The sequence below is a fragment of the Pocillopora damicornis genome, chromosome 11, assembly GCF_964200805.1.
Source record: "Pocillopora damicornis chromosome 11, jaPocDami1.2, whole genome shotgun sequence".
Lineage (NCBI taxonomy): Eukaryota > Metazoa > Cnidaria > Anthozoa > Scleractinia > Pocilloporidae > Pocillopora > Pocillopora damicornis.
The window spans coordinates 289,134-312,500 of NC_142680.1; the positions used below are offsets into that span (position 1 = coordinate 289,134).

Below are 23,367 nucleotides of genomic sequence, written 5' to 3' on the forward strand. Positions count from 1 at the left end.
ATCTATTGATTTATTTTAGAATTATGTAGCATGTTTTAAATTTCTTTATAGCTGTCTGCACTTTTTTTGTAGGACCTTCCAAATATATTTTTCAGAGAGGCTTCAAAGCTTCAAGAGGTTTTGAGGTAAGTGATGTTGATTTAGTTTGAATCCCAAAAATATCAAATTTTGACTAGGATGAAGTTATAGTGACAGAAACAATTGGTTTTTAGACTACTCTGAATCAATCTGAAAAGGTTTCCCTTTATGCATCACAAATATATGAAAGAAGTCAGTGTTGTTTTTCAAATTTTAGTGGGGAATGGTAAACTGACAGATATATGTGGGATGTAATATTTTATCATGATCATGTTTCTAACTGCTCAACAGCACTTATAAACAGAGAGGGCAAGTTCCTATAGTATTTGTCATCTCTGACAGCCACCATGGTGATTCAAATGTTCACAAATTACTTCCCAAAGATGTTCAGGAAAAACTGAAGATTCACAACATCAGGTAAAAGTATTGTAACTAATGTAAGGTGTTCAACGTTCATATATGTAGACTTGCCTTGTTTCATACTTAGATTATATTCTACTAAACACTACATTAAATTTGTCACTTACAGCTTCAACCCAATTGCACAGACCAGCTTGGTGAAAGCCTTGAACAGAATAATATCAACTGAAGCTCAACTGGTAAATAAGACACCTCTCCTATTTATCAGTTCATCCCAAGATCTTTTTAGTAATTCTTCTTACTATCTGCCATACAGTTCTTTTGATGTTAGTGTAGAGAATTTGGCATTTGATCAGTTGATAATTCCCTTAATGATTTTTCCCTTCATTCTCAACACTTTTCCGCTTGATATTATAGTGCTATTGTAGGGAGAAATGCTGTGTTGGTCACTTATAGGAGGTTAAGGGTTCATTTTCCCTCTTCCCCCGCTATAATCCTTAGTTGATGCAAAAAGTCTAAAGATAAAGAAAACCACAAAAAGGTCAAGAGTTGCTAATTATTGAAAAGATCATTCACTTGGTAAGATTTCAGTTTCTAAATTTCTACATTATTTATATTCCCTTTTTAGCAGAATAAAACAACATTTGAGATTCCAGTTAAAGATACTGTTCAGCTCTTGGCTCAGAACAGTGGAGGAGACATTCGCACAGCTATCAATGGTCTCCAGTTCTCCTCTTCAAAAGGTGAGATTGCTGGGATCAATGATGAGGTTTCCAGAGATTTTCCCTGTGTCGCATTAAGAATTTTAGTAATTGCAGTAGATCATTTTGAATTTTTTAATTTTCTAATTACAGATCACATTTCCTTTTGCACGGAAAGTTACCATAAAACATGATAATCTTAAAATTTTTTCCAAGTTATAACCTTTGATCTGAAATTCAACCATCACAGATAAATCACGCACCACCCAAAAGGGGTCTAATGAGACAAAGAAAGATGAAAGAAAACCAAACAAGTCAAAATTAAAGAAAACAAGTAGTTCACTGCCAAACAAGATGAACACTTCAGAATCAGTTCAGCTATCCTCTAAATGTCTTCTCTATGGAAAAGAGACAAGAAATAACCTTGAATCAGAAGCAGTCACTGCTATTGGTGGAAGAGACTCAGCTTTGTTCCTCTTCAGAGCTCTAGGGAAAATACTGTATTGTAAAAGTGAGTTATTTATGTTGCATTAAAATTTTCTGCCTGTTGGTAGATGCAAAGGGGAGTACCTGAAAGGCAGTGCATAAAAACTGTGATATTCATAATAAACATGTTTCATGTTATGTTTTAGAAATGATAGTAATTTTGGTTCCTGAAGGTAGCGTGTAAAAAGACTCTAAACATTGATTTTTTTTTTTTGTAAAGGAGATCCAACACTTTCCGACTCAGACTTGCTTCCATCTCACCTGTCACATCATGCCAGAAACCAGCTTTTGTTCTGTCCAGAGGTAGTATGAAAATTATTTTCAAATATTTATTTTATGTTGTTGTCGTGTTGGATTTTCAGAGCTTATATTGTTAATAAGCACTCTATCCCTTAAAAAATTCAGAACTTTAAAACTAATTATAATAACAGTAAATCATAAAGTCCTCATGAGAAGGGTAATATCTTTTTTTAGTAAGGAGGAATATATAAATACCCTCAGAATAGATTTATGAGCAAGCTTTTTTTTTTTTCAAAATGTGTATCACCTAATATGAATAACCCCAAAAGACAAATGTCAACAATTATTTTCGATATTCTTATCCAGGGTAATAAGTGGCCTGTTTCCTTTTTTATGCAGGAAGTGTTGGAGAAAACACATCTCTCAAGTGAATTTTTTAATCTCTACCTTCATCAGAATTATTTGGAATTCTCTGCTGATATTGATGATGTGGTAGGTAAAGAATGTCCCACTGAATATTTCTAGTACTTAAATCATTTACAGCTCTCTTCTTTAATAACAGTTTAAGTAACATGTACAGGTATAGCATTATATACAGTTGTTGCTTAATACCTCAGAACTCCATTCAACCCATTTAATGTAACAACTCAGTGTTTATATATAAATTTGGGCTTAAAATTGATCCAAATTATTTGTAAAAGAAGTCATTTTGATTTGTATTGTCCACCTACCATTGCAACATACTTTCATATAATTTTGATCTTTTTTCTGTCTATGATTCTTAGGTGAATATTAGTGAACATTTCAGTGAAGCAGACTACATGACTAAAGAATGGATGGTAAAGATCTCTCATTTTATTTTTCATCTGTTGATACCCAACGTGATTGAAAAAAAAATTACTTGATTACACTATTCATGGACCATAGGAGTAGCTTCCTTCAAGTTGCAGAGGGCCATTGCAATTGTTTATCTGGATAATAAACTTTGTTCACAAAGGGGCTGTCGTGTCAAACAAATGCTAAAAAGTCCTCGTAATAATATCTCAGTTTCAGTCCTCCATGAAGGAGTACAGCTCATGTCTGGCAGCAAGAGGGTTGATATTTAACAGCAGATCAGCAGGGACATCATCAAGTTCTAGTGGGTCAGGGAGAGGATGGAGACCACTTCATAAACCACAGTTGTTTGAGGTCAATAAGAAGGTAAATTATTTCAGGATAAAAGTGGAAGTTCAAATTACTTCTTTATGTGAGTTAACAGGGAAATAAAAATATTGATGAAAACATACTAGCAATAGCATAGTTATGCCCCTTCCCCCTTCCATTATACATTTAATTTAAACTTGTGACAATACAATCACTTAAAAAAGTATGTTGTACAAAATCCATTGAAAACTATAAAATGTTGCATACTTTAAACACACCCTCCTCTAATATGGGTTTAAATGACCCTCTCACAGAACTAAGATTGAGATGTTTATTTTTAATTGATACTGATGATGATGATGGTAGTGTGATACTGAATTACTTTCAGATGCAGGATGGTGTTAACACTGCACAAGATCTCTTCAGAGGTGAGACTTGTGCTGTCATCACTAAATCATTTTGCTGTGGCCAAAGGGGACTTGTCAACCAACAAGTAGGCAATATTGTTAATGAAGGGGAGGGAAGTAGTAGGGTTGAGATCTAGAATCTTGCTTACCCCAAATAAAGAAGTGTTATTTTGGTTGACAGCGATAATTTTGTTGACTTCCTAAGATTACCACTGTCCATCATTAGTTCTGCAAACAGAGGTCCTTCCATACTTGGCCATCACTGATGTTCCCCTGCGGACACCTGGTTTGTTACAATATGAACCATTTTGTTTATTTATCATTTTTATGAATTTGACTATGTCTTTATTTATTATTCTTCTTCCTCCTCCTTGTGACAAACCTAAAACCTCATCAGAATTCTGGGATGGTTAAGGTTCCATTCACTCTCAGTTAACTGAATTGTTAATCTTTCTTGTGTTTAGGACAAATTGCCTTCTTGCAAGCTATTAGCAATTTCAGAAAATCTAAGCATCCATTCAGGTAATGTCCAATAATGAACTACGTAGAAGCAAGGAGATAAATTTTACAGTTTTCATACTGATTGTGGTTCAGATGCCAACTTTTCACTTTCAAAAACAATATATTTTTTTGGTTTTTTTATTTGTAGGGGTGGCACAGATATGCTTGATGAAAAAGACTGTGGTATGAATAGTGATAATGATGATGAAATCCTTGTTAGTTCCCAACCAAATGGGAATGGCACCGAGGGAGCTAATAAGTGCCTGGCCATGGGTGAAGAGTGTGATTCACAAGGAACCTCTGAGATGCCTCAAGATGATGATGATGTTATAGAAGATTTTGATGATGAAGACTTTTAAAGGGTTTAAAAGAGCTTCTGACACCTTCCACTCATGCAGGGTGGTTCATCTGAGTGTGATGCAGTGCCCCCCTTAAGGTTGTCATCATTTGTACAAAAGCTATAGCCATGATTATGGTAGACCCAATCTTTACAAGGGTTAGTTTGAAGTAAAGTTTGTCTAATTTCACACAACTTGTGGTCTAAATGGTGGTAATATTAAATAACCAGAAGTAAGACCTGGATCTAAAAGGAGAACGTTGTAAATTGTGTACAAAATCATAAAAACAGATTATCTGTAGTTTGTTTTGTCAAATACATCCAAGTTTAGAAGCTATTGATTGAAAGATTACAACTGCCATTTGGTTCATAGTGCAGCCTTGACTTCCTCAACTTACTGCCATCAGGCTCAACTTATAGTGTTTTATAATGTCCAAAGGAAGAAAGAGAAGCATTAATTTGAAAGTTATACAGATGGCAGAAGAAAGCAAAAGATCTGTAAATAAACATCAAATTATTACCTAATTTAACAAAACATTTTCCTTTGACTTATTAGTTGTATTATGTATTTACATAAAGAAGAAGTACTTCACATAAGATGAAACTTTAAAAATATATATATTAAAAGTGAATGATGGTTAATGGTTGGATTGAAAGGCTCCAAAATCAATTATTATGGGCTTTTCTGCATTGTATGCTCTTGTTTTTGATACTCACAGCTATGTCATGGAGTAGCAAGCTTGAGATTTAAACTTTTCACTGTCCAGAAATTTATCAGACTCATTTGTAAATAATCGTAATAATTATTGTTGTGTAGGAATCTGTACATTTCCTGTCTAAGACAGGTAAACTTTATCACCAGACTCTATTTGTTTCAAGCAGTTTTAAAATCTGCTGTAGTATCTGTGGTGAATGTTTCTTGAGGGCAATACCCAGAAGAACTGGTTTGCTGGCATGCTCAGTTATAAGGGCTCCAATCTGTTTAGCATAAACATGCCAGATTTCCTGCAATGTAATAACATGTTAAAAAATAAATACAAGCATAAGTCAATGAATGAAGTGATATTAACCTTCTGTCAGTAACAGTCCATCCTTTCAAAAACCTGTTGTAATCATGAATAATGTTCCACTCATTGACAGTATTTAGAGTGAATTTCTTCATACACCTTAAAAGACTACACATGGTAGACCACTGTATTTACTAAAGGGGTAAGGGCTAATGCTAGAAAGTTCAGCTTTTTTACCCTTTATGGTGGCTAATTTATGTTTTCAACTCAGTTGTTAACACTAAATTACCCATTATATTTATTAGCCTATTAATTAATTTAGTGAGCATGAAAATGTGACTTTTTTGCAGTCTTTTCTTGTTCCTTTTTTTCCCTTCAGGATTAACAGCTTTAAGGCCTGGTCTGGAGAATAGACATACTCATAAAGAAAACTAGCCTGCAGTGCAGGCATCTTATGAGGGTGAATTAATGTTAAGAAGCTTGCAATCATTTATTCAACCAGCCATGTTTGATTTGGAGATAAAGGTAATGAGGGGAGGGGGGGGGGGCAGGAAAGGTGAAAATCTTCACTTCCCCAATCGTACCCCTGGTGCAATTTTCTTTCTCTCCACAGCCTTCTTTTGTCATTTAATTAAAAGAAGGGGGCCATAATTTTCCCTAACAAAATACTGAGCACTTGATTACCTTTGCCTGCTTACGCCTGCTCTGCAGGCTTAAAGAAAACCTGCTAAGATCATGAAGTCTTAAACATTTCCCTGTATGATAGCTCAGTGAATTTGGTACTAGTCACCAGTAAATTTACTGTGTTCTGTAGTTGATAATTTCCTAAATTCTTGCCATCTACTTACTTAGCAATGAGTTCATATCCCACGGAGAAGATGCATTTGATCACCTCTGAGATTGATGGAGTTTACGCAGAACTAGACAACAGTATAGAACTTGAACAAACCTCATCACTGCCCATGAGTATTCTTGTGTTGAATGTCTGTGCCTCTCTTTTGGATGAGCTCTCTGTTGGAGACATCCTATTTACACTAACCTGCAAGGGTGTTCAATGCACAGATGATTTTTGAAGGAACTTAGTTTATGCAAATTAACATACTCAAAGCTTTAAGTTCTCAATGACAAAAGGATTACGAGGAGCCTATAGGGAACCTGATGCAACTTCACATTCAAAGAAGCCCATCAGACCGTTTGAAATGATTAACAACACCAGCAAATATGTTCGAACAACCTCCTGTCAACCCTTTTAATAACTCTCATGGGCAACCAAAACAAAATTTCACCTGAAAATATCAATACAAAACCTAGCAGACAGGTGATGAAAATACAGGAAAACATCAACTAGGGGTTTATTAGTTGATCCAAAACAAAATTCTCCAACCATACATGATAAAAATTTAAGCAAGACAATAAGGAAGATTACAAATGAGATCTTAGGAGTTAAAACGTGTTATGGATAATGTAACAATACATATCAGCCAAAGATCACATGAAGCTCAAAATTGTTTTTGATACAATGGTTGAAATTATTCTAATTTACGCTCAGAGATCTTGGTGTAAATCATCACTCAATCATCCAATCATCGAAACAGCTATCAAAGAAAAAATGTAACAAAAACTTAGGACACCAACACTCACCAACGTTCCAATCTTCTCAAACTGTGAAACTATCAAAAAGATTCTGTCCTGATAAGCAGAACAAAACACTTCTGTGTGGGTTCCTTCGATAATTGCCGCAGTCTAGAAAGTAAGATAATTATCAAAAAACCACGCTGCAGAACTTGTGATTCACGAAAAAGGTACTATTACCTGATGGGTTTTCACAGCCTGTGCAGCCATTTTGAAATCTACTAAAGTATGGGGAAAATGTAAGGTTTGAGGAGGAGTGGGAAGCCTAAGAGATCAAGCGTCACGCTTTCCAGGTTGCTGCGTGACTGCTCACTTGTGTGAGACCTCGATAGTCGGCAGCCACTTGTAAAATTTCGCTAAGGAAATATCTGTGGCGGAAAACCACTATGATTTTCGTGTTACAGGTGATTTTAATTCTAATTATTGTTGATAACAATTGAAAATAATTTTTTCCAAGCGAATTTTTCTGATGCAACATGCTCGCTGATGATCAAATGCACAATACCTCGATGTCATGTGTACGTTAACTGGAATATTTGCTGTATGTTACTGTTGTCTAAATTGAAATCAAACTTTTTTAATAGGTTTGTCTTCGTTCTTATGAGCTTCAGTGTCATATCTCTGTCGCATGTTACCGTAGATTTTGATAATTATACTAAGAGGAGTAATATCATTTCGATTACATTCGAATGACAACAGATATTGTCTACCTTCGGCCTCGCTGCGGTTGTTGCGTTCCATTCACTTACGTAACTCAATTAATTTCAGTAATCCCTGCATTGAACTTGAAGCCGGAACCAAGTTAACGTATTCTGAATCAAGAATAATTATTCGTTTGCCCCAGTAACTGATAATAAGCCGATGTTGACGTAAGTACCTTAGCAAAGGCGCCTTTTTAAGTACTTAGTTTCCTATGTGCGTAGAGGACTCAAAATTTTTTAAAGGGTGGATCCTCAGTCTACCGTTAAGTTCTCTCTCTACTTTAAACTATTCTGAAAATCTTTATCGATTCATCCGTGATAGAACACTGAGTCAATAAAACATCAAGCTGTGCGACAACCTTTGTAATATGAGATAAGGTTAGTTTGACGTTAGGACGCGGGCATTTTCATAGGTGAAATATGTTAGTGTTTCGGGATTTTATTCCCGATATTTCACCTTAAGAGAAATGGAAGAATGGAAAAACGGTGGAAAACATGTTTTAATTAAGATTCTTTGGTACAGGTAAACAATCATCCGTTCCAAATGTTAACATTAAGAACAAAAATTAAGGGCGACCCCCTCGGCCAACATATTTTATATTCGTTATATTGATGACTTAAGGGCTTACGTCTACTTAACCAAACGATTTTAAAAGACGTTGGAAAATGAAGTCAACATTTCATTTTTGTTTCCTGTGTTTTTTGTTTTGTTTTTTGCTATTAATACTGAATTTTAAAAAAATCGGCACTTCAGATGCATTTTGGTTTTCAATTTTCATCGTTGTGTGAAAACCTGATTCGAATTTTCACTGTGGTAGTATGTGTTTTGTAGTTATGTATTTCGAGAAATGGCTTTTTTTCGCTTATTATGCTTAACTCATACATCCCACTCTCTAGACGCCATCCACTAAATGTTCTGGATGTAACTTTGTATTGCTTGGCATTAAAATAGTGGATTTCTCCAGAAAATGCTGTCACCCTTGAAATTGCAAAGGAAAGTGGGACCGACTTGAAAGAAATGAGGTTTAAGTTAAGATGATCATTATTAAGACGGTAAAACTGGAAGAATTCCAGTTTGGAATCTCTATTATTTGCACTTTGCGAACCATTAGCTCAACCTATTTATTGTAACATTTGCAAATAAACATTGCATGTCAAATACAATTATAATGTATTCCCACCAGAGTCAAGTTATGAATTTAATCACCGTGAATGAATTTCAATTATCTTAACAGGCAAGTCAATAATTTTGATTCTTTTTTTGCGCTGATCAAAATGCATTGGATTGGAAAACACAATTTTACAAAGGCACACACTCAACATTGTAGCTAAGATAATGTGTTTTCTTCATTTATGTTCCAAATCTAAGCAAAAAGATTTAACAACCTCTTGTCTCCAGCATCTAATCAATTTCATTATTACCTTATGTCCTTGGGTGGGTCTAAATCACCTTCTTAGTGTACCTGAAAAAAGTAAAGGTAAAAAAAGCATTGTTTAAAGAAACTGTGATGTTTGCAAAAACTCTTTCTTTTAATCTATTTCAGGTCACAGCTCAGCTGCTGCTCCTCAGTGTCTCAACTGTGTTGGGATTTTCTAAAGGTCCTCCATTGAGTACCTGTGAGAGTAAGTTCCCTCACCACAAACATGCCCCGGCACAACAAGGACTGCCTCCCTATAACATCAATGTGTCCGCACTCTTGTACAGCCCTGGAGACAACCTGACAGTGACCATCTCAGGATCACAGCCTTTTACAGGATTCATTTTGAATGCACAGGGGACTGAAAGCTCAATTCCTTGGCCAGTAGGAACATTTACTCAAATTCCAAATTGTATGTATTCTCTAAACTGCTTCTTTTACTTCTTGCGTATAATTCAAGACAGTTCATGGGAACAAGACATCCAAGAAAGTAACTTTTTCTTTTTTACCATGAACTTAAGATGAAAATAAGGGGTTTCTAAGTTTTCTTCTACCATGGAAGATTGTTAATTGTTTACAACGCTGAAACTTGAATGCCCCAAAATTCCCAGTACAACCCTTGTATAGGACTTCCCCCCCCCCCCCCCATTGGAGAATTCTGCTGACACCCCTAGGACATCAAATTAGACCCAAGTACTTTCTCCTTAACTATTCTTGCAAACAAACAAAGAAAGGAAACAGGAGTCCCTGGCTGACAAAGGATACAACATTTCTGGCTGATCTTTGGTGAAAGAATGGTGGTCATATCTTTTCTTTTTTTTTTGGAAGCATTAGTGGACAAGCAGACATGTTTTTTTTCCTCTTGTAGATACAGCTTATTTTTACTGTTCTGGAGGTAATCCAAAGGTAAGGTACTGCATATTTATTTCAAATTCTTTTATAGTCAATAAACATTATAGATGTCTTGTTGTTGGTTTCTCTTTTTTGCCTCTATTTAGAACACAGTTGGTCATAACAATCCTAAGCCAGCTAAGAATTTGAATTCACTTCAGTTCACTTGGATGGCTCCTGAAAAGAGCGCAGGGAACATCAGCTTCATGTTAGTAACATATATGTTTGTTTTAAATGTCATAATATTAAGCTTAACATGTTGAAATGGGGGGGTTGGGGGTGGGGTGGGGAATTGGGGGTGGTTGTGAAATGTAATATGTTGGTCAATTCGACGTTTCCACCTCCCTCCACCTGGGAGTTTATCAAAAACCCACCCTAAGGCCAAAATTGAGTTCAAATGTCCTTTCCCAAGTGCTAGATTTGATGGTCAATTATTTGGTGAAACCTAAAACTTAGACCCTGTAGACCTCCTCCTCCTTTCCTCCTCCATCTGCTTGTGAAAGTGAACTCTTTTTCTTTAAGCACCTCCATATTAAAAGATAAAATGTGCGTTCCCCTGGAAAGACTTGATACTTTTGGTTCAAATTCCCCACCCCACCCAGGCAAGGTTCAAATTTTCCACCCCACTGTCCAGGCATGAAGGACAATCAAATGTATGTGGGTTGCCCAAATGGAAATGTTGAAGCTTTGAATTGATTGTTGCATTATTTTAAGCGTTTTGTTACACTAAGCCCCTTGTGCAAGGCACTCCACAGTTTAACTGTGTAGACAGAGTTCCTTCAGGAAATATGTTTAAATATGAGGTCCCTGCCTTTTGCAGACTTTCACATGTTATTTATTTTCTATATATAGCGCAACCATCGTTCAGAACTATTCCACTTTCTGGGAAAAAGTTACTTCACCTGTTGTTCACGGTCCGCCAGTGGAGAATGTCACTAGAGGGACTTCAACAGAGAGCTTTCAGGTGAGGCTATCAAAAAATGGGCCCAGCAAATGTATGGTTTTCTATCATGAAGCCTTATTTCCATGACCCTTTGTTCTGGAACCATTTTACATTGTAGATTGACAAAAAGGGATGTGGAGAGACCAAAGGGTGTTACTCCTTACCATCAAACTGCGCTGGAAGTGGAGACTGTACCTATCTTTTCACTTACAATGTTTCTGGAAGAAATGTTATCATAGACATGAGTGCTAAAGAGCGCTGGGTGGCAGTTGCTTTTAATGAAAATAAGCTAATGGTAAGAGGAAACACCATAGAAAATTCAGCTTATTTGCGTGTTTTCATGATCTTTTATGTTCATACATTTTCTCAGGCAACAAATTTTGTCTTTTTTTGTTGTTCTCCTTCTTAAGGATAAGATGGACTCCATAATGTGCACTACCATGGCAACTAATTTGGCAGAATTTCGTCATTTCTATTCTATTGGTCACAGTGTTGTCCGACAGGACCTGGTGAGGAATATCTGGCTATTTCTTTATAGCATGACAGTGTCATCCTCATAATTAGTAGAACATATTGGGTGATAAGATCCTTCAAAAGATAATTTCTCTCTCAGACTGGTAACTCTGACGTCACCTTTGACAAGATAGTTTATGAGGATGGTGGGATAAAGTGCAGGTTGGTAAAAAAGGCTGCTGACAAGTCTCAGTAACAAACAGAGCAATTTTCATTGCTTTGTCTTTCTTTACTTTGCTCTCTGATTGGTTTAGAAAACTTGTGCCATCCTCTTAACCAATGAAATGCTCATGAGATCCCACTGTTCCTTACCCTTTGACTGATGAACGTCTTTGGCTACTGTCATGGAAATATGTCGGAAACAACCTTAGTGTTGATGCTCAAAAAAGAAAAAATTGTAATAAAGGGATGGATTCTCAAAGATTTTTCAAATAAGTTTTACTTTTTATTTCTCTTTTCAAGTTAACAATTTATCTTCTGTCTCTCTACCTCAGGGTCACTCGTAAACTTACCTCAAATGCAGCCTACTTTAGAGATCTAACCAAGAAATGGTATCTGCTCTTCTCCTGGGGTAAAACAAGTACGTACCATCACTCTTACAATAGAGTTCTCTATTTGACGTCTCAGCAAACTCTTCAAGGAACTAATTTTGTGGGAATGATTTGAAAAGAAAGGCAATTGAGGGAAAAACAGATGAAGGAGGGGGGGGGGGGGGGGGCAAAGGAGGGAGAGTGGAGGAAGAAGTCACTCTTTTCCTTGTCACTTCTTCCCAGACCCTCACCACCCACTTTGAGAGTGGTTGTGAACTCTGTTAATATCTGTGTCTCCAATGCTATCTGGGATCTACTCTAAAAATATTTATTTATCTTTCAGGGAAATGTGCAATATACCTTTATTTACAGTTTCTTATAATATCTTTTTCCATCCAGAACGTGTAGAGAATCAAGTTTTACTTACTGCTTGAATTATTAACCATTTTGTTGCTGTATGAAAGCATTGTAGTTTTGTTTTAGTTTTTGAAAAGCCAGTCGATATGAATCAATAAAATTATTGGGAATGGCAAACCCTACTCACTTATTAAGACAATTAAATTGATGAAAAAGAAGCTATTTACCTGTGCGACTTCATTGCTGATTCAAGTATTACTTTCATATGTTTGCGCACAGTATATCATTTAAACTAAAGCATTTGTATAAGGATCAATGTCAGTAACCCAACAACAGTCAACTGATGACAAGTTAATGTTGGTTGAGGGAAGGGGTTGATGCACAGTTGCTAACATTGATCCTTGTATAATCAGGTTTGTCTGGCAGTGCACAGTATCACCGTGCCAATCAATCTGTCACAGCTGATATGGTGGACCTTGGTGTCAATGCAGTTCTTAAAGATGAAAAAAGTCAGGCTGAAGCTACAGTAAGATGTTCAATCATTAAGTTCACATTTGACCCTTTTCTCCTTTCTTTAATACTTTAAATTGAAGAACCGTATGTAAATGACCTAACTCACAAGTAAACCATGAGTGTCATTCATAGATGTTTTGCTCTCATGTTCTTGTTACTAAAGATAACCAAAGATGGGTGCAGGAAGACAAAGAGCTGCTATTCTGAGCCTGCAAACTGCAAGTCTAGCAAAGACTGTGATTATCTTGTGACCATGAAACCCATGGGGGACCAGGGAGAGTCAGGCGAAGTGGAATTTGAGCTTAGCGCTAAGAAACAATGGGTGGCCATTGGTTTTAACAATGAAAAGAACAAGATGGTGAGAAAAAAATTATTGTAGTTATTGAAATGTTAAGCTTGTGATTTAAGGTAACATTATTGGTTTTTTTTTTCTAGCCACAGTGCTTTGTCAGATTTATACGTCATGTTATGACGCCACAATATGTTGGCAAAATTTCATATGCTAAGTATCCAAGGCAGCCATTGATTGACTTCTGGGAATACACAGTGATTGTGATTGGCAAAAAAACTCAACTAATCAGAAGGAAGTATGACCCCAGTCATAACTTGATTAAACAAGTGATCTGCAGTTCAGGCTGCACACTACCCAGTGAAGGTTCCTGCTTAATTTCTACCTTTCCTCTTACTTACTTCGGTAATCTCTGTAACCCTTTAACTCCCATGAGTGACCAAGACAGAACTCCTCCCTACCATATCAATACAACAGAAAAGTGTTGAGGATCAAGAAAAATTTCAATTATTAGTTAATCCAATAACAAATTTTCAGAACTAACATCATAAGAATTGTATGTCAGAGAATTACTAAATGAGATCTTGGGAGTTAAAGGGCTAACTGGTCCTAACCCCCACGACAATCACTGCAGAATATCATTCTGTCATGCAACGAAGAAGCCATTTCTGTTCTGGTGATAATAATCAAATTGTTGACAGCACTGTTTGTTATTTACTTGTTTTCAGGATGGCACCGATGCCTTAATCTGCGCTGAAGTCAATGATAAAGTCACTGTAGAACATTATATGGCCGACCAAGGGTATGGTAGACCTACAAAGACCACCCCTGTAAGTACCTGGCATCCTTGACTGTCCAGTGGTATTTTTACCAGGTTACCAGTTTAACAAATAGATTCCAAGTTGAACATCAGTGACATACTCAGCTGCGCCTCATGTGCCACTTTTTTGTTCTTACCACATTTTGACGTCATCTGTGATCTATTACTGAACAGACACATGGCAACTTGGAATCTATTTGTTTTATATAATAAAGAATTAAAATATACAGAAAAAAGTTTTAATGATGACATCATTTATACGTCTGTCCTCTAATAGATCATAAGTGAGAACCAATCAGAATATGTGCATAACTGAGTTTACTATATAATTAGATATAGCTTGTATGAATCACCACATGAAATAATGAGTATAGAGTTGAAAATGCACTGATTAACTGAATTTTAGCGAGTTTCGATTAAGTGTGTGATGATTGACATATTTTTGTATTTCAGACTCCCACTTCTATTATTGCAACTCTTGCTGAATCAAAAGGTGGAGTTGTTGCCTGTCGGTAAGTCTCATTCCATCTGCAAGAGTATCACAAGTGGATCAAACCTTCAAGTTTCCCTTAACATTCATGGACACCAATTTTTGTCCTTGAGCATAAAGAGGCACTGAGAATGTCAATTATGGCTCAAAATGACAACACAATGAACCCGTCAAGGTTAGAATCTGGACTTCTTGATCCTGAGCCATTGGAGTCTCTTCCCTAAACCGAGACCAGGAAACCTTGAATCCAGAGTGTCAGGGGTGGGGTAGGGTTATTTTTGTCACTTGTGCGCAGTTCCATTTTCCTCTAACTTTTTAATGATATGAAAACACCAGAGGAAGAAATACTGCAAGAAATTGGGTAGAAATTCTTCCCTTTCTAGAAAAGAGAGATAAAACATGGTTGTCATTATTTATAATAGCTTTAAAAGGAAGAAGAAAGATGACAAGATGGTGGATCTTACAAAGGCATGGCATCTTGTGTATGCAAGTGGCCCTATGAGTAAGTGATGTTTTTTTAATGGTAAATATGTATTCATTATTTGACAGTGTGAACAGTTTTTGGATCAATGTCAGTATCTGAGCAACTGCACACTTACTCCTCCCCTAACTCAAGATAAAGCCTAACTTCTTATCAGTTGACTGCAGTTGGGTTGGTGGGGGGGGGGGGGGGGTTAGATGTGCAGTTTCTCAGATACTGATATTGATGCTTTTCTTAATAAACAGGTGGAGACAAGATAGGCATACACTCCACAACTCCAAAAACCAGCCCTCAGAAAGTGGACGTCAGTGCAATCGGAGAGCTTGTTGCAGTAGAGGAGAGCATTACATTGGTACAGGTTCATGGTAAGAGAGCTGATATTGTGGTCAAAACAAAGTTCATCCAAAGAAACCATTTTTGGGAAAAATTCACAATAGTCTAATTAATCTAAGAGTTATTTTAAACCTGATAAATCTCAAACAATTGAGAACCAATTTCATGGTGCTATACATTACACGCAACATGTCAATTATTTCCAAAAGATATTTGGAAAATTCCTAACATGGTAAAGCAAAAGTCTAATATGACTAGCTTGAATAATTTGAGAACCAATGACTTAACTGCGAACTTCAACGTTATCAGACGGTTCCTACACTAGTGTCTGATCTTAGACACTAATGTCTGAATCTAGACACAAGTGTCCAATTTTAGACACTAGTGTCCAATTTTGGACTTTAGTGTCCTATTTTGACACAAATGTCAGATCTTAGACACTGTTGTCTGATTTTAGACAATAGTGTCTGATTTTAGACAATAGTGTCCGATTTTAGACAATAGTGTCTGATTTTAGACAACAGAACCCAATTTTAGACACAAGTGTTCAATTTTAGACACTAGTATCCGATTTTAGACACTAGTATCCGATTTTAGACACTAGTGTCCGATTTTAAACACTTGTGTCTGATTTTAGATGCTATTGTCTGATTTTAGACACTAGTGTTCAATTTTAGACACTTGTGTCCGATTTTAGACACTAGTGTTCAATTTTAGACACTAGTGTCCAATTTTATGCGTCAGTATCCCATTTTAGACACTATCGTCCGATTTTAAACAATAGTGTGCAAAATGAGAAAGTATTTTCAGTCTTGACTTTCTATTTCTCACAGGCTGTTTAATGGTTATTGCGTGGATTGGCTTTGCATCGATTGGAATGTTCATTGCTCGTCACATGAAGGTGTTGTTTGGCCAGAGGGTTCTGCTTGGTACCAAAATGTGGTTTACGGTAAGACTTTTATTCTTTCAAACACAGTTTTATCAAAACACTTGTCGATAATTTCATTTATGGGAGGAGCACTGTATTTCACTTTTTATTCCAAGTATCGTGTTGATTTGTTAGTTGGGGATATAACAGCTCGGAGTTAGTTTCTCATTTGCTTATGATAATGAAAGATAAACCTACAGAAAGTTTTTACAGGTTCACTGGAAGAGTGAAATATTTTGGATAAATGTCAGTATCTAAGCAAGTACGCACCTGCCCCTCCCCAAACTCAACATGAGCCATAACTTGTTATAAATTGACTGTCATTGGGTCAGTGGAAGGTGTAGGTGCGTATAGCCGCTCAGATACTGACATTGATCCACATTTTGATTGTCATTTCTCAGCTTCACCGATTGTTAATGGTCTTGACAGTTGTGCTAACTATCCTTGGAGTTATCATCATCTTTGTTCATGCTGGTCGCTGGACCAAGGTAGGACTAAATCTTCATATCCTGTATCTTCTCTATAATGGTTAGCTGGGGACATTAGGGAACCCACACACTTCTCGCAAAGTGAAATTTCCTTTAAAAAATATTGTTAACTGCCTTAAGCAGTCTGGCCACAGTCCTCTAAAAACTGATGTAAATGATATATGCGCATTAGGGCATATTCATATGCACTATTATTATTATCTCTTTGACCTGCGTGACACCTCAGCCAATCACAACCACTTAACCAGTGACAACATCAATTTACATCATATCCCGGCGCAAAGCACAAGTCAAGAGTTTTCTAGAGGTGGATTGTTGACAGAACAAGAGGCTAGGCTTGTATTAGGCCTATCGATTGGCTACATGGATAGATAGTTCCCAGCCTTCTTTTTTCCTTTTACTCACAGGAAGCTGGTGCTCATCCAATCACTGGTATATTTGTACTGGTGCTTGCTGTTATTCAACCAATTATGGCAGTATTCAGACCCCACCCTGGAGAAGAAAAGTATGTTTGGAGAATATTTTTTTCTCTCTTTTCTCTTATGTATCCTCAGTGTTCATGTTCCTTATTGTTGGTGTTGCTTTTCTTTAGACGCTACATCTTCAACTGGGCTCATCGTGGTGTGGGGCTGTCTGCACTAATCCTGGCTGGTAAGGAGTCTTTTGAATCAATATCGCTTTAGAATGATCACTGGCTCAGCTCTTTCGCTCCTTGAGCTGAAAAACTGGTTACTCCTTGTTACACTAACAATACACTGTGACACCAGATTCCCTTGATTAGTTTATATAGAAAATGGAAACTAGCCCAGTAGATGGGAGAATCGCAAAGCAGATCTCAGAAGTTAAAGGAAGATGATACTGTGTGGAAAATGTTTGCAACTTTCTTTGAAACATCACACAAAGTCATACACTTTAGAGATCACTGAACTGTCAAACAAATTAGAGGCTGATATTATCTGCAATTCCCACTGATGGTTTTGGAAAATTTCTTTAGATACTAACCACTAATTTTTATAATACATCTTAAACTTCTCTTTGTTAAACTTCACAGTGGTGACTGTGTTCTTTGGTCTTCGCCTTCCTGATTCAAGGCAAGGTGACTCCGCCCTGTACCCCATGGTCGCCTACTGTGTGGCTTTGACTCTTGTGGTTGCTTACGACATCTATGATACTTTGTCAACGCCACAGGGCGAAGCATTTTTCAGTGTCGTTCCATCGGGAGGGAAAGAAGGTGATTACTTGTGGAGTTAGGAAACTGAGTTTTAATCAGAACTGATCATCCAGCTAACTTGTTAATTTATTGGGAGAACTCTGTTATTAATCAGAACTGTAGATGGCAAGATCAGTCAGTGTCTAGATTTTATACACTATTTTAAGGAAATGTTTCAAAGTTAGATGAAAGCATACAAAAAAGGTCATATTCTTCTGTAAACTTACCATTCTTTTGGCCATTTTTGATTGATTCTAATCTCCCTCACGTGACTGAATGACTATCGACTGTTATCATCACACTAAAGATACGAAACAGTGCCCATGCACACTAACGGTTAATGGAGTTCAGTCATATTCAATACTTTTGGTCTGTCAATTCCATATATGCTAGTCACATGACTCTTGTTGTATCTTTTTGTTTATTTTAATAACAGCTGAAGATGTTGAATTGCAGCCCCCTGACATTCCGGTATAAAAAATTCATTTCAGTATATCTTGTTCAGTTGTGTCTTTTGTTGTGCTTAATTCTGGTCCTGAGGAAGAAACAAGTAAAGTTTGTTGAAGGCGATTTAACAAATTTAAACGCTTTCATACCTTAACCTGTTAACTCCATGTATGACCGAGACAGAATGTCTTCTTACAATTACTAGTGATGAGAACATAGAAAAATATTTATATGGGAATTATTAATTGATCTAATACCAAATTCTCCAAACAAACACCATAAGAATTGTATGACAGACAGTGAGGAGAACTACTAATGAGATTTTGGGAGTGAAAGGTTAAATGACGTCAGTGCATTATGATCAGTGATATAGGTGACGTAAAATGCGTTCTTTAGGAACTCCTGCTGAAGTAGAAATTCTTAATTTCCTTCTCTTCCAGTTGTCCAAGCTTTGTGTGCAAATAGGGTACTACTCTCTGTGGATGTTTTCTTTCGGTTCTCACCTGTTGTTACTTTTTCTTCCTTTTGCAGACTGTAAATGAACGCAAATTTCTGTTTGCCTTTACGGTTCTTGTTTCAGTTGGTGTTGTGATTGCACTTTTGGTGCTGATTGCAATCGCTGACAGGGAATCTCACGAACATGATCACGACAGCTAAATTAAAAGTCAAGGAGTGAGTTTATAAGGGTGTGCTATTATTTCAATATGCGAAACAATCAATCTCTAGGTTGAAAGCGTGGAGACTTGTAGAAAGAATCTATCTGAATTTTCTTCCTGAAATCATTAAACTGAAATTGTTCATTTTCTTCTTGTACAGTCCTTTAAATCTCATCCATTGTTTATCATCTGTATTTCTTTTATTTATTCTTTTGTATTTGATGTTTGTCCAAATCTGCATTCAATAAAATGAAAGAGGAAGTTACCTTTAAGGTCTCAGGGTACATATAACTCCCTCCCCTTCCCTCCCGTTCCTTCTTTGCTGGAAGTGCAAGATCCCTGTCTCTTTCCCACTACTTGTCTAGAAAAAAGGTGATAATTTATGATAATCTTACATCCTGGTTTATCCTCAAATGCCATTGGGTCACTAGTGTCGAACTGACCCTGTCCCCACCCCTCCAGAGAATCCTGCTTATACTCTTTTTAGGTGTTCTTCTACTTAAAGTTGTTTTCATAGTTCCTTTAAATCACCTCTTTCTCTCTTTTCAGGTTGATGCAACAAAATTCCTCAAGCAGAGGAATGATCAACCTATGAACTGAAGTGGTACCAAAACTATCGTATAAGAACTAGTTGATAGTTGATAGTGAACATTTTTGGTAGCCCATTTATCTTTTTAATAAGGTTACATCTGTATACTGTCTCATTTATTTTCTGTGAACATCACTTTTTCATCGGGATGTAGCTTTCTTTTTTTTTTAGGTGAAATGTTTATAAGAGCAAACAGTTATTAATGGATGAGGTGGTAGAGGTCATACGTTTATGAAGAAATATATAGACTAGTAAAAAGTGTTCAGAAGATTTTCCTCTAGGTAATAGTATGCATAATGCTGATATATTTGAATGATTCAAACTCTAGCAAATATTTAGACATTTTGACGATGATTTATCGTAAATAAAACAGTCATATGTTTGAGAAAGGGTTTCCTATAGAGGTCTTGGCTCAGTTCAAAGCCCTATTTGCAATTGTTTTACACCATGTTTTTACAATCTCTCCAAAGAAGTCTCTGGCTGACACACTCTTGCTCATTGAGAGCTTGACTGTTTCAAGTCAACTATGTGATTCATAATGGTAATAGGACCGAGTGGAGTCCAATTCGGTCTGTAATCATACAAGTGATTAACAAAATCGGACGACTTGTCAATCATGAGAATTATAACAGACAGAATTGGAAGACAAAAATTGTGTTACCAATTAATCATAACCTTCACAATTTCCAAAAACAACAAATACATTTAGGACAAATATCTGTGGTAGAGACAAAGTCTAAGTAAAAAATTCCTCAACTTTGGAAATTCCCCAATTTTTTTCAGGATAAGTGGTTGTTGCTGTAGTTATTGTGATCAATTCTATGATTGGTAGATTTGGCTGAAAGGGCTGAGCATGATTCGAAATTTCAACTGCCTGATTATAGCCAACTGTCTGATTACATTGTGTAATTACAACTGCAGAATGATTCGTGAAAAATAAAGCAGCTAAAGCACCAATCACATTTGAGTAAATTGTAATGGTTATGATCAAGGGGAGAACTGAAGGGTGTGATACCTGGAAATGCCTTGATATTCACCCTTGCAGTGTAGCTTGGTGAAATTTCATGATACTATAGCAACAGTGACGAGACTAGTGCAGTCTGCACCACATGACTAATGATTGAGAAACCCCTCCTTGGTTAAAACAACTTATAAAAATTTAGACAACTTCCTGTACAATCAAAGGAGCATTACCACATGATGCACAGTAAGTATTTACAATTAAAGAAAAACTGTGAAAATATCAGTAAATCCCAACACTCAAGGGATAAACTTGCAAGAAAGTGGGTAAAAAAAACATTGGGTAATGAGAAAAAACCTGTATACAAATACATCCCAGACTATTTATAGGCTTGGTATAACATAAAGAAAGAAAGCAATCACCAAAAAAAAAAAAGGAAGAAAAGCTTTAAAATTTAAAAATTAAAAAAAAACAAAAACAAAAAAAAACAGCAAGTTCCCTGGGACAGGATCTGCACCTAGTCTGCGACCACAGTTTCATGGTACAATGCTCAACCCACAGAGCTGCAGGAAAATTGCCACGAAATTGAGAGCAAATTTAAGTCAATTTGTAACGAGTCAACAACATAATGTTAGGATCAAGTGTGCAAACATTCTGAGGGAAGAAGTGTTTTGACTCTAAGATGACATCAGAACTAAAACTCTGCTGTTTGCCAGTGACATAATTTTCAAATTCAGGGGCACTCTCCTCCTTTAACTCTCACGAGTCACCCAGACAGAATTTCTCCTTACAATATAAATACAATAGCAAGCAGATAAATGATAAGAACAAAGAAAAATATCAATTTGGGGATGGGTAGTTGATCCAATACTACCAGTAAATTCTCTGAACTAATATTATAAGAATTGTATGATTGACAGTAAAGAGAATTACAAATTTGATCTGGGAGTTAAAGGGTAAATGATTTTTTCCTTCATTCTCAACACTTCTGCTTCATATAATGGTGATATTGTAGAGAGAAATGCTGTGTTGGTCACTTATGGGAGGTTAAGGGTTCATTTTCCCTCCTCCCCTGCTATAATCCTTAGTTGATGTAAAAAGTCTAAAGGTGAGAAAACCACAAAAAGGTCAAGAGTTGCTAATTATTGAAAAGATCATTCACTTGGTAAGATTTCAGTTTCTAAATTTCTACATTATTTATATTCCCTTTTTGGCAGAATAAAACAACATTTGAGATTCCAGTTAAAGATACTGTTCAGCTCTCTGCTCAGAACAGTGGAGGAGACATTCACACAGCCATCAATGGTCTCCAGTTCTCCTCTTCAAAAGGTGAGATCGCTGGGATCAATGATGAGGTTTCCAGAGATTTTTCCTGCATCACATTAAGAATTTTAGTTATTGCAGTAGATCATTTTGAAGTTTTTTAATTTTCTAATTACAGATCACATTTCCTTTTGCACAGAAGGTTAACATAAAACATGATAATCTTTAAATTTTTTCCAAGTTATAACCTTTGATCTGAAATTCAACCGTCACAGATAAATCACGCACCACCCAAAAGGGGTCTAATGAGACAAAGAAAGATGACAGAAAACCAAACAAGTCAAAATTAAAGAAAACAAGTAGTTCACTGCCAAACAAGATGAACACTTCAGAATCAGTTCAGCTATCCTCTAAGTGTTTTCTCTATGGAAAAGAGACAAGAAATAACCTTGAATCAGAAGCAGACACTGCTATTGGAGGAAGAGACTCAGCTTTGTTCCTCTTCAGAATTAGAATTCTGGGATGTTCAAGGTTCCATTCACTCTCAGTTAACTGAATTATCAATCTTTCTTGTGTTTAGGACAAATTTCCTTTTTGCAAGCTATCAGCAATTCAGAAAACCTAAGCATCTATTCAGGTAATATCCAAAAATGTAAATTTTACAGTTTTCCATAATGATTGTGGTTCAGATGCCAACTTTTCCATTTCAAAAACAATAAAGTTTTTCAGGTTTTTTATTTGTAGGGGTGGCACAGATATGCTTGATGAAAAAGACTGTGGTATGAATAGTGATAATGATGACGAAGTCCATGTTAGTTCCCAACCAAATGGGAATGGCACCCAGGGAGCTAATAAGTGCCTGGCCATGGGTGAAGAGTGTGATTCACAAGGAACCTCTGAGATGCCTCGAGATGATGATGATGTCATAGAAGATTTTGATGATGAAGACTAAGGGGTGAACAGAGCTTCTGACACCTTCCATCTGGGAATGGCAGTCATGCAGGGTGGTTCATCTGAGTGTGATGCAGTGCCCCCCTCAAGGTTGTCATCATTTGTACAAAAGCTACAGCCATTACTCTGGTAGACCCACACTTTACAAGGGTTGGTTTGAAGAAAAGTTTGTCTAATTTCACAAAACTTGTGGTCTAAATAGTGGTAATGTTAAATAACCGAAGACCTGGATTGTAAATTGTGTACAAAACAGTAAAAACATATTATCTGTAGTTTGTTTTGTCAAATACATCCAAGTTTAGAAGCTCTTCATTGAAAGATTACAACTGACATTTGGTTCATAGTGCAGCACTGACTTCCTCAACTCGCTGCTATCAGGCTCAACTGATAGTGTTTTATAATGTTCACAGGAAGAAAGAGAAGCACTAGTTTGAATAGTTATACAGATGGGAGGAAAAAGCAAAAGATCTGTAAATATATATCAAATTATCAACTGATTTAACAAAACATTTTCCTTTGGTTATTACTTGTATTATGTATTTTCATGAAGAAAAAGTGCTTCACATAAGATGAAACTTAAAAAAAAAACAAATATTAAAAGGGAATGACAGTTGATAATGGTTGGATTCAAAGGCTCCAAGATCGATGATTATGGGCTTCTCTGCATTGTATGCTCTTGTTTTGATACTCACAGCTATGTCAT

At 36.4% G+C, this 23,367-nt stretch overlaps 4 protein-coding genes across 18 annotated transcripts in view; 2 read left to right on the forward strand and 2 right to left on the reverse strand.

The window, feature by feature from the left end:
• LOC113676668 (cell cycle checkpoint protein RAD17) overlaps positions 1–22,665 on the forward strand; it is a 27,420-nt gene extending 4,755 nt beyond the window's left edge. The window contains exons 9-21 of one of the 8 annotated variants that reach the window (XR_016181287.1): positions 73–125; positions 370–495; positions 608–677; positions 1,067–1,181; positions 1,390–1,650; positions 1,846–1,928; positions 2,265–2,357; positions 2,651–2,704; positions 2,913–3,065; positions 3,397–3,501; positions 3,621–3,701; positions 3,880–3,937; positions 4,065–5,304. Coding sequence is in view for 6 of the 8 variants with exons in the window: in XM_027193352.2 (XP_027049153.2) it covers positions 73–125; positions 370–495; positions 608–677; positions 1,067–1,181; positions 1,390–1,650; positions 1,846–1,928; positions 2,265–2,357; positions 2,651–2,704; positions 2,913–3,065; positions 3,397–3,436; positions 3,621–3,701; positions 3,880–3,937; positions 4,065–4,275 (1,398 nt within the window). In the remaining 2 variants the exon portion in view is untranslated. Of the gene's footprint in view, positions 1–72; positions 126–369; positions 496–607; positions 678–1,066; positions 1,182–1,389; positions 1,651–1,845; positions 1,929–2,264; positions 2,358–2,650; positions 2,705–2,912; positions 3,066–3,396; positions 3,502–3,620; positions 3,702–3,879; positions 3,938–4,064; positions 5,305–22,457 lie in introns of those variants that run through there. The other 7 variants (XR_016181288.1, XM_089188093.1, XM_027193352.2 and 4 more) reach the window with 7 other exon arrangements.
• On the reverse strand, positions 4,751–7,129 carry LOC113676653 (proteasome assembly chaperone 3). Its single transcript, XM_027193333.2, has 4 exons — positions 7,073–7,129; positions 6,902–7,003; positions 6,210–6,299; positions 4,751–5,258 (listed from the first exon to the last, which is right to left on the reverse strand). The coding sequence occupies exons 1-4, from the start codon at positions 7,100–7,102 to the stop codon at positions 5,109–5,111; spliced, it is 372 nt and encodes a 123-aa protein (XP_027049134.2). The 5' UTR covers positions 7,103–7,129; the 3' UTR covers positions 4,751–5,108.
• LOC113676667 (ferric reductase 1) lies at positions 7,141–20,446 on the forward strand. 8 transcript variants are annotated; one of them, XM_089188085.1, is made up of 24 exons: positions 7,187–7,296; positions 7,661–7,761; positions 9,138–9,423; positions 9,880–9,917; positions 10,010–10,110; positions 10,755–10,866; positions 10,964–11,140; positions 11,256–11,354; positions 11,459–11,520; positions 11,853–11,938; positions 12,659–12,771; positions 12,922–13,116; positions 13,776–13,877; positions 14,321–14,379; positions 14,780–14,859; positions 15,084–15,203; positions 16,005–16,120; positions 16,501–16,587; positions 16,995–17,092; positions 17,180–17,238; positions 17,639–17,818; positions 18,234–18,268; positions 18,776–18,916; positions 19,450–20,446. In XM_089188085.1, exons 5-23 carry the CDS (start codon positions 10,073–10,075, stop codon positions 18,899–18,901), a joined length of 1,944 nt encoding a protein of 647 aa, XP_089044211.1. In that variant the 5' UTR covers positions 7,187–7,296; positions 7,661–7,761; positions 9,138–9,423; positions 9,880–9,917; positions 10,010–10,072; the 3' UTR covers positions 18,902–18,916; positions 19,450–20,446. The 8 variants fall into 8 exon arrangements, with proteins under 8 accessions (XP_089044210.1, XP_089044214.1, XP_089044211.1 ...); XM_089188084.1 differs by lacking the exon at positions 7,661–7,761 and having other exon boundaries at positions 7,141–7,296; XM_089188089.1 differs by lacking the exon at positions 9,880–9,917 and having other exon boundaries at positions 7,207–7,296.
• LOC149036961 (proteasome assembly chaperone 3-like) overlaps positions 21,859–23,367 on the reverse strand; it is a 3,615-nt gene continuing 2,106 nt past the window's right edge. Inside the window, exon 4 of the mRNA XM_089188108.1 lies at positions 21,859–23,367. This exon is cut by the window's right edge and continues 277 nt beyond it. The gene's annotated coding sequence lies outside the window, so the exon portion shown is untranslated.

What these genes read in the sequence shown, in the direction of transcription:
- LOC113676653 (XM_027193333.2), bottom strand. Translation starts at nt 7,102, where the DNA reads ATGGCTGCACAGGCTGTGAAAACCCATCAG. An exon ending in AGGCTGTGAAAACCCATCAG is followed by an intron (nt 7,004 to 7,072) that starts GTAATAGTACCT and finishes CTTACTTTCTAG; the next exon opens with ACTGCGGCAATTATCGAAGG. An exon ending in TACTCATGGGCAGTGATGAG is followed by an intron (nt 5,259 to 6,209) that starts GTTTGTTCAAGT and finishes ATTACATTGCAG; the next exon opens with GAAATCTGGCATGTTTATGC.
- LOC113676667 (XM_089188084.1), top strand. An exon ending in GTTCTGGAGGTAATCCAAAG is followed by an intron (nt 9,918 to 10,009) that starts GTAAGGTACTGC and finishes GCCTCTATTTAG; the next exon opens with AACACAGTTGGTCATAACAA. An exon ending in TCCATCGGGAGGGAAAGAAG is followed by an intron (nt 17,819 to 18,233) that starts GTGATTACTTGT and finishes TTTTAATAACAG; the next exon opens with CTGAAGATGTTGAATTGCAG.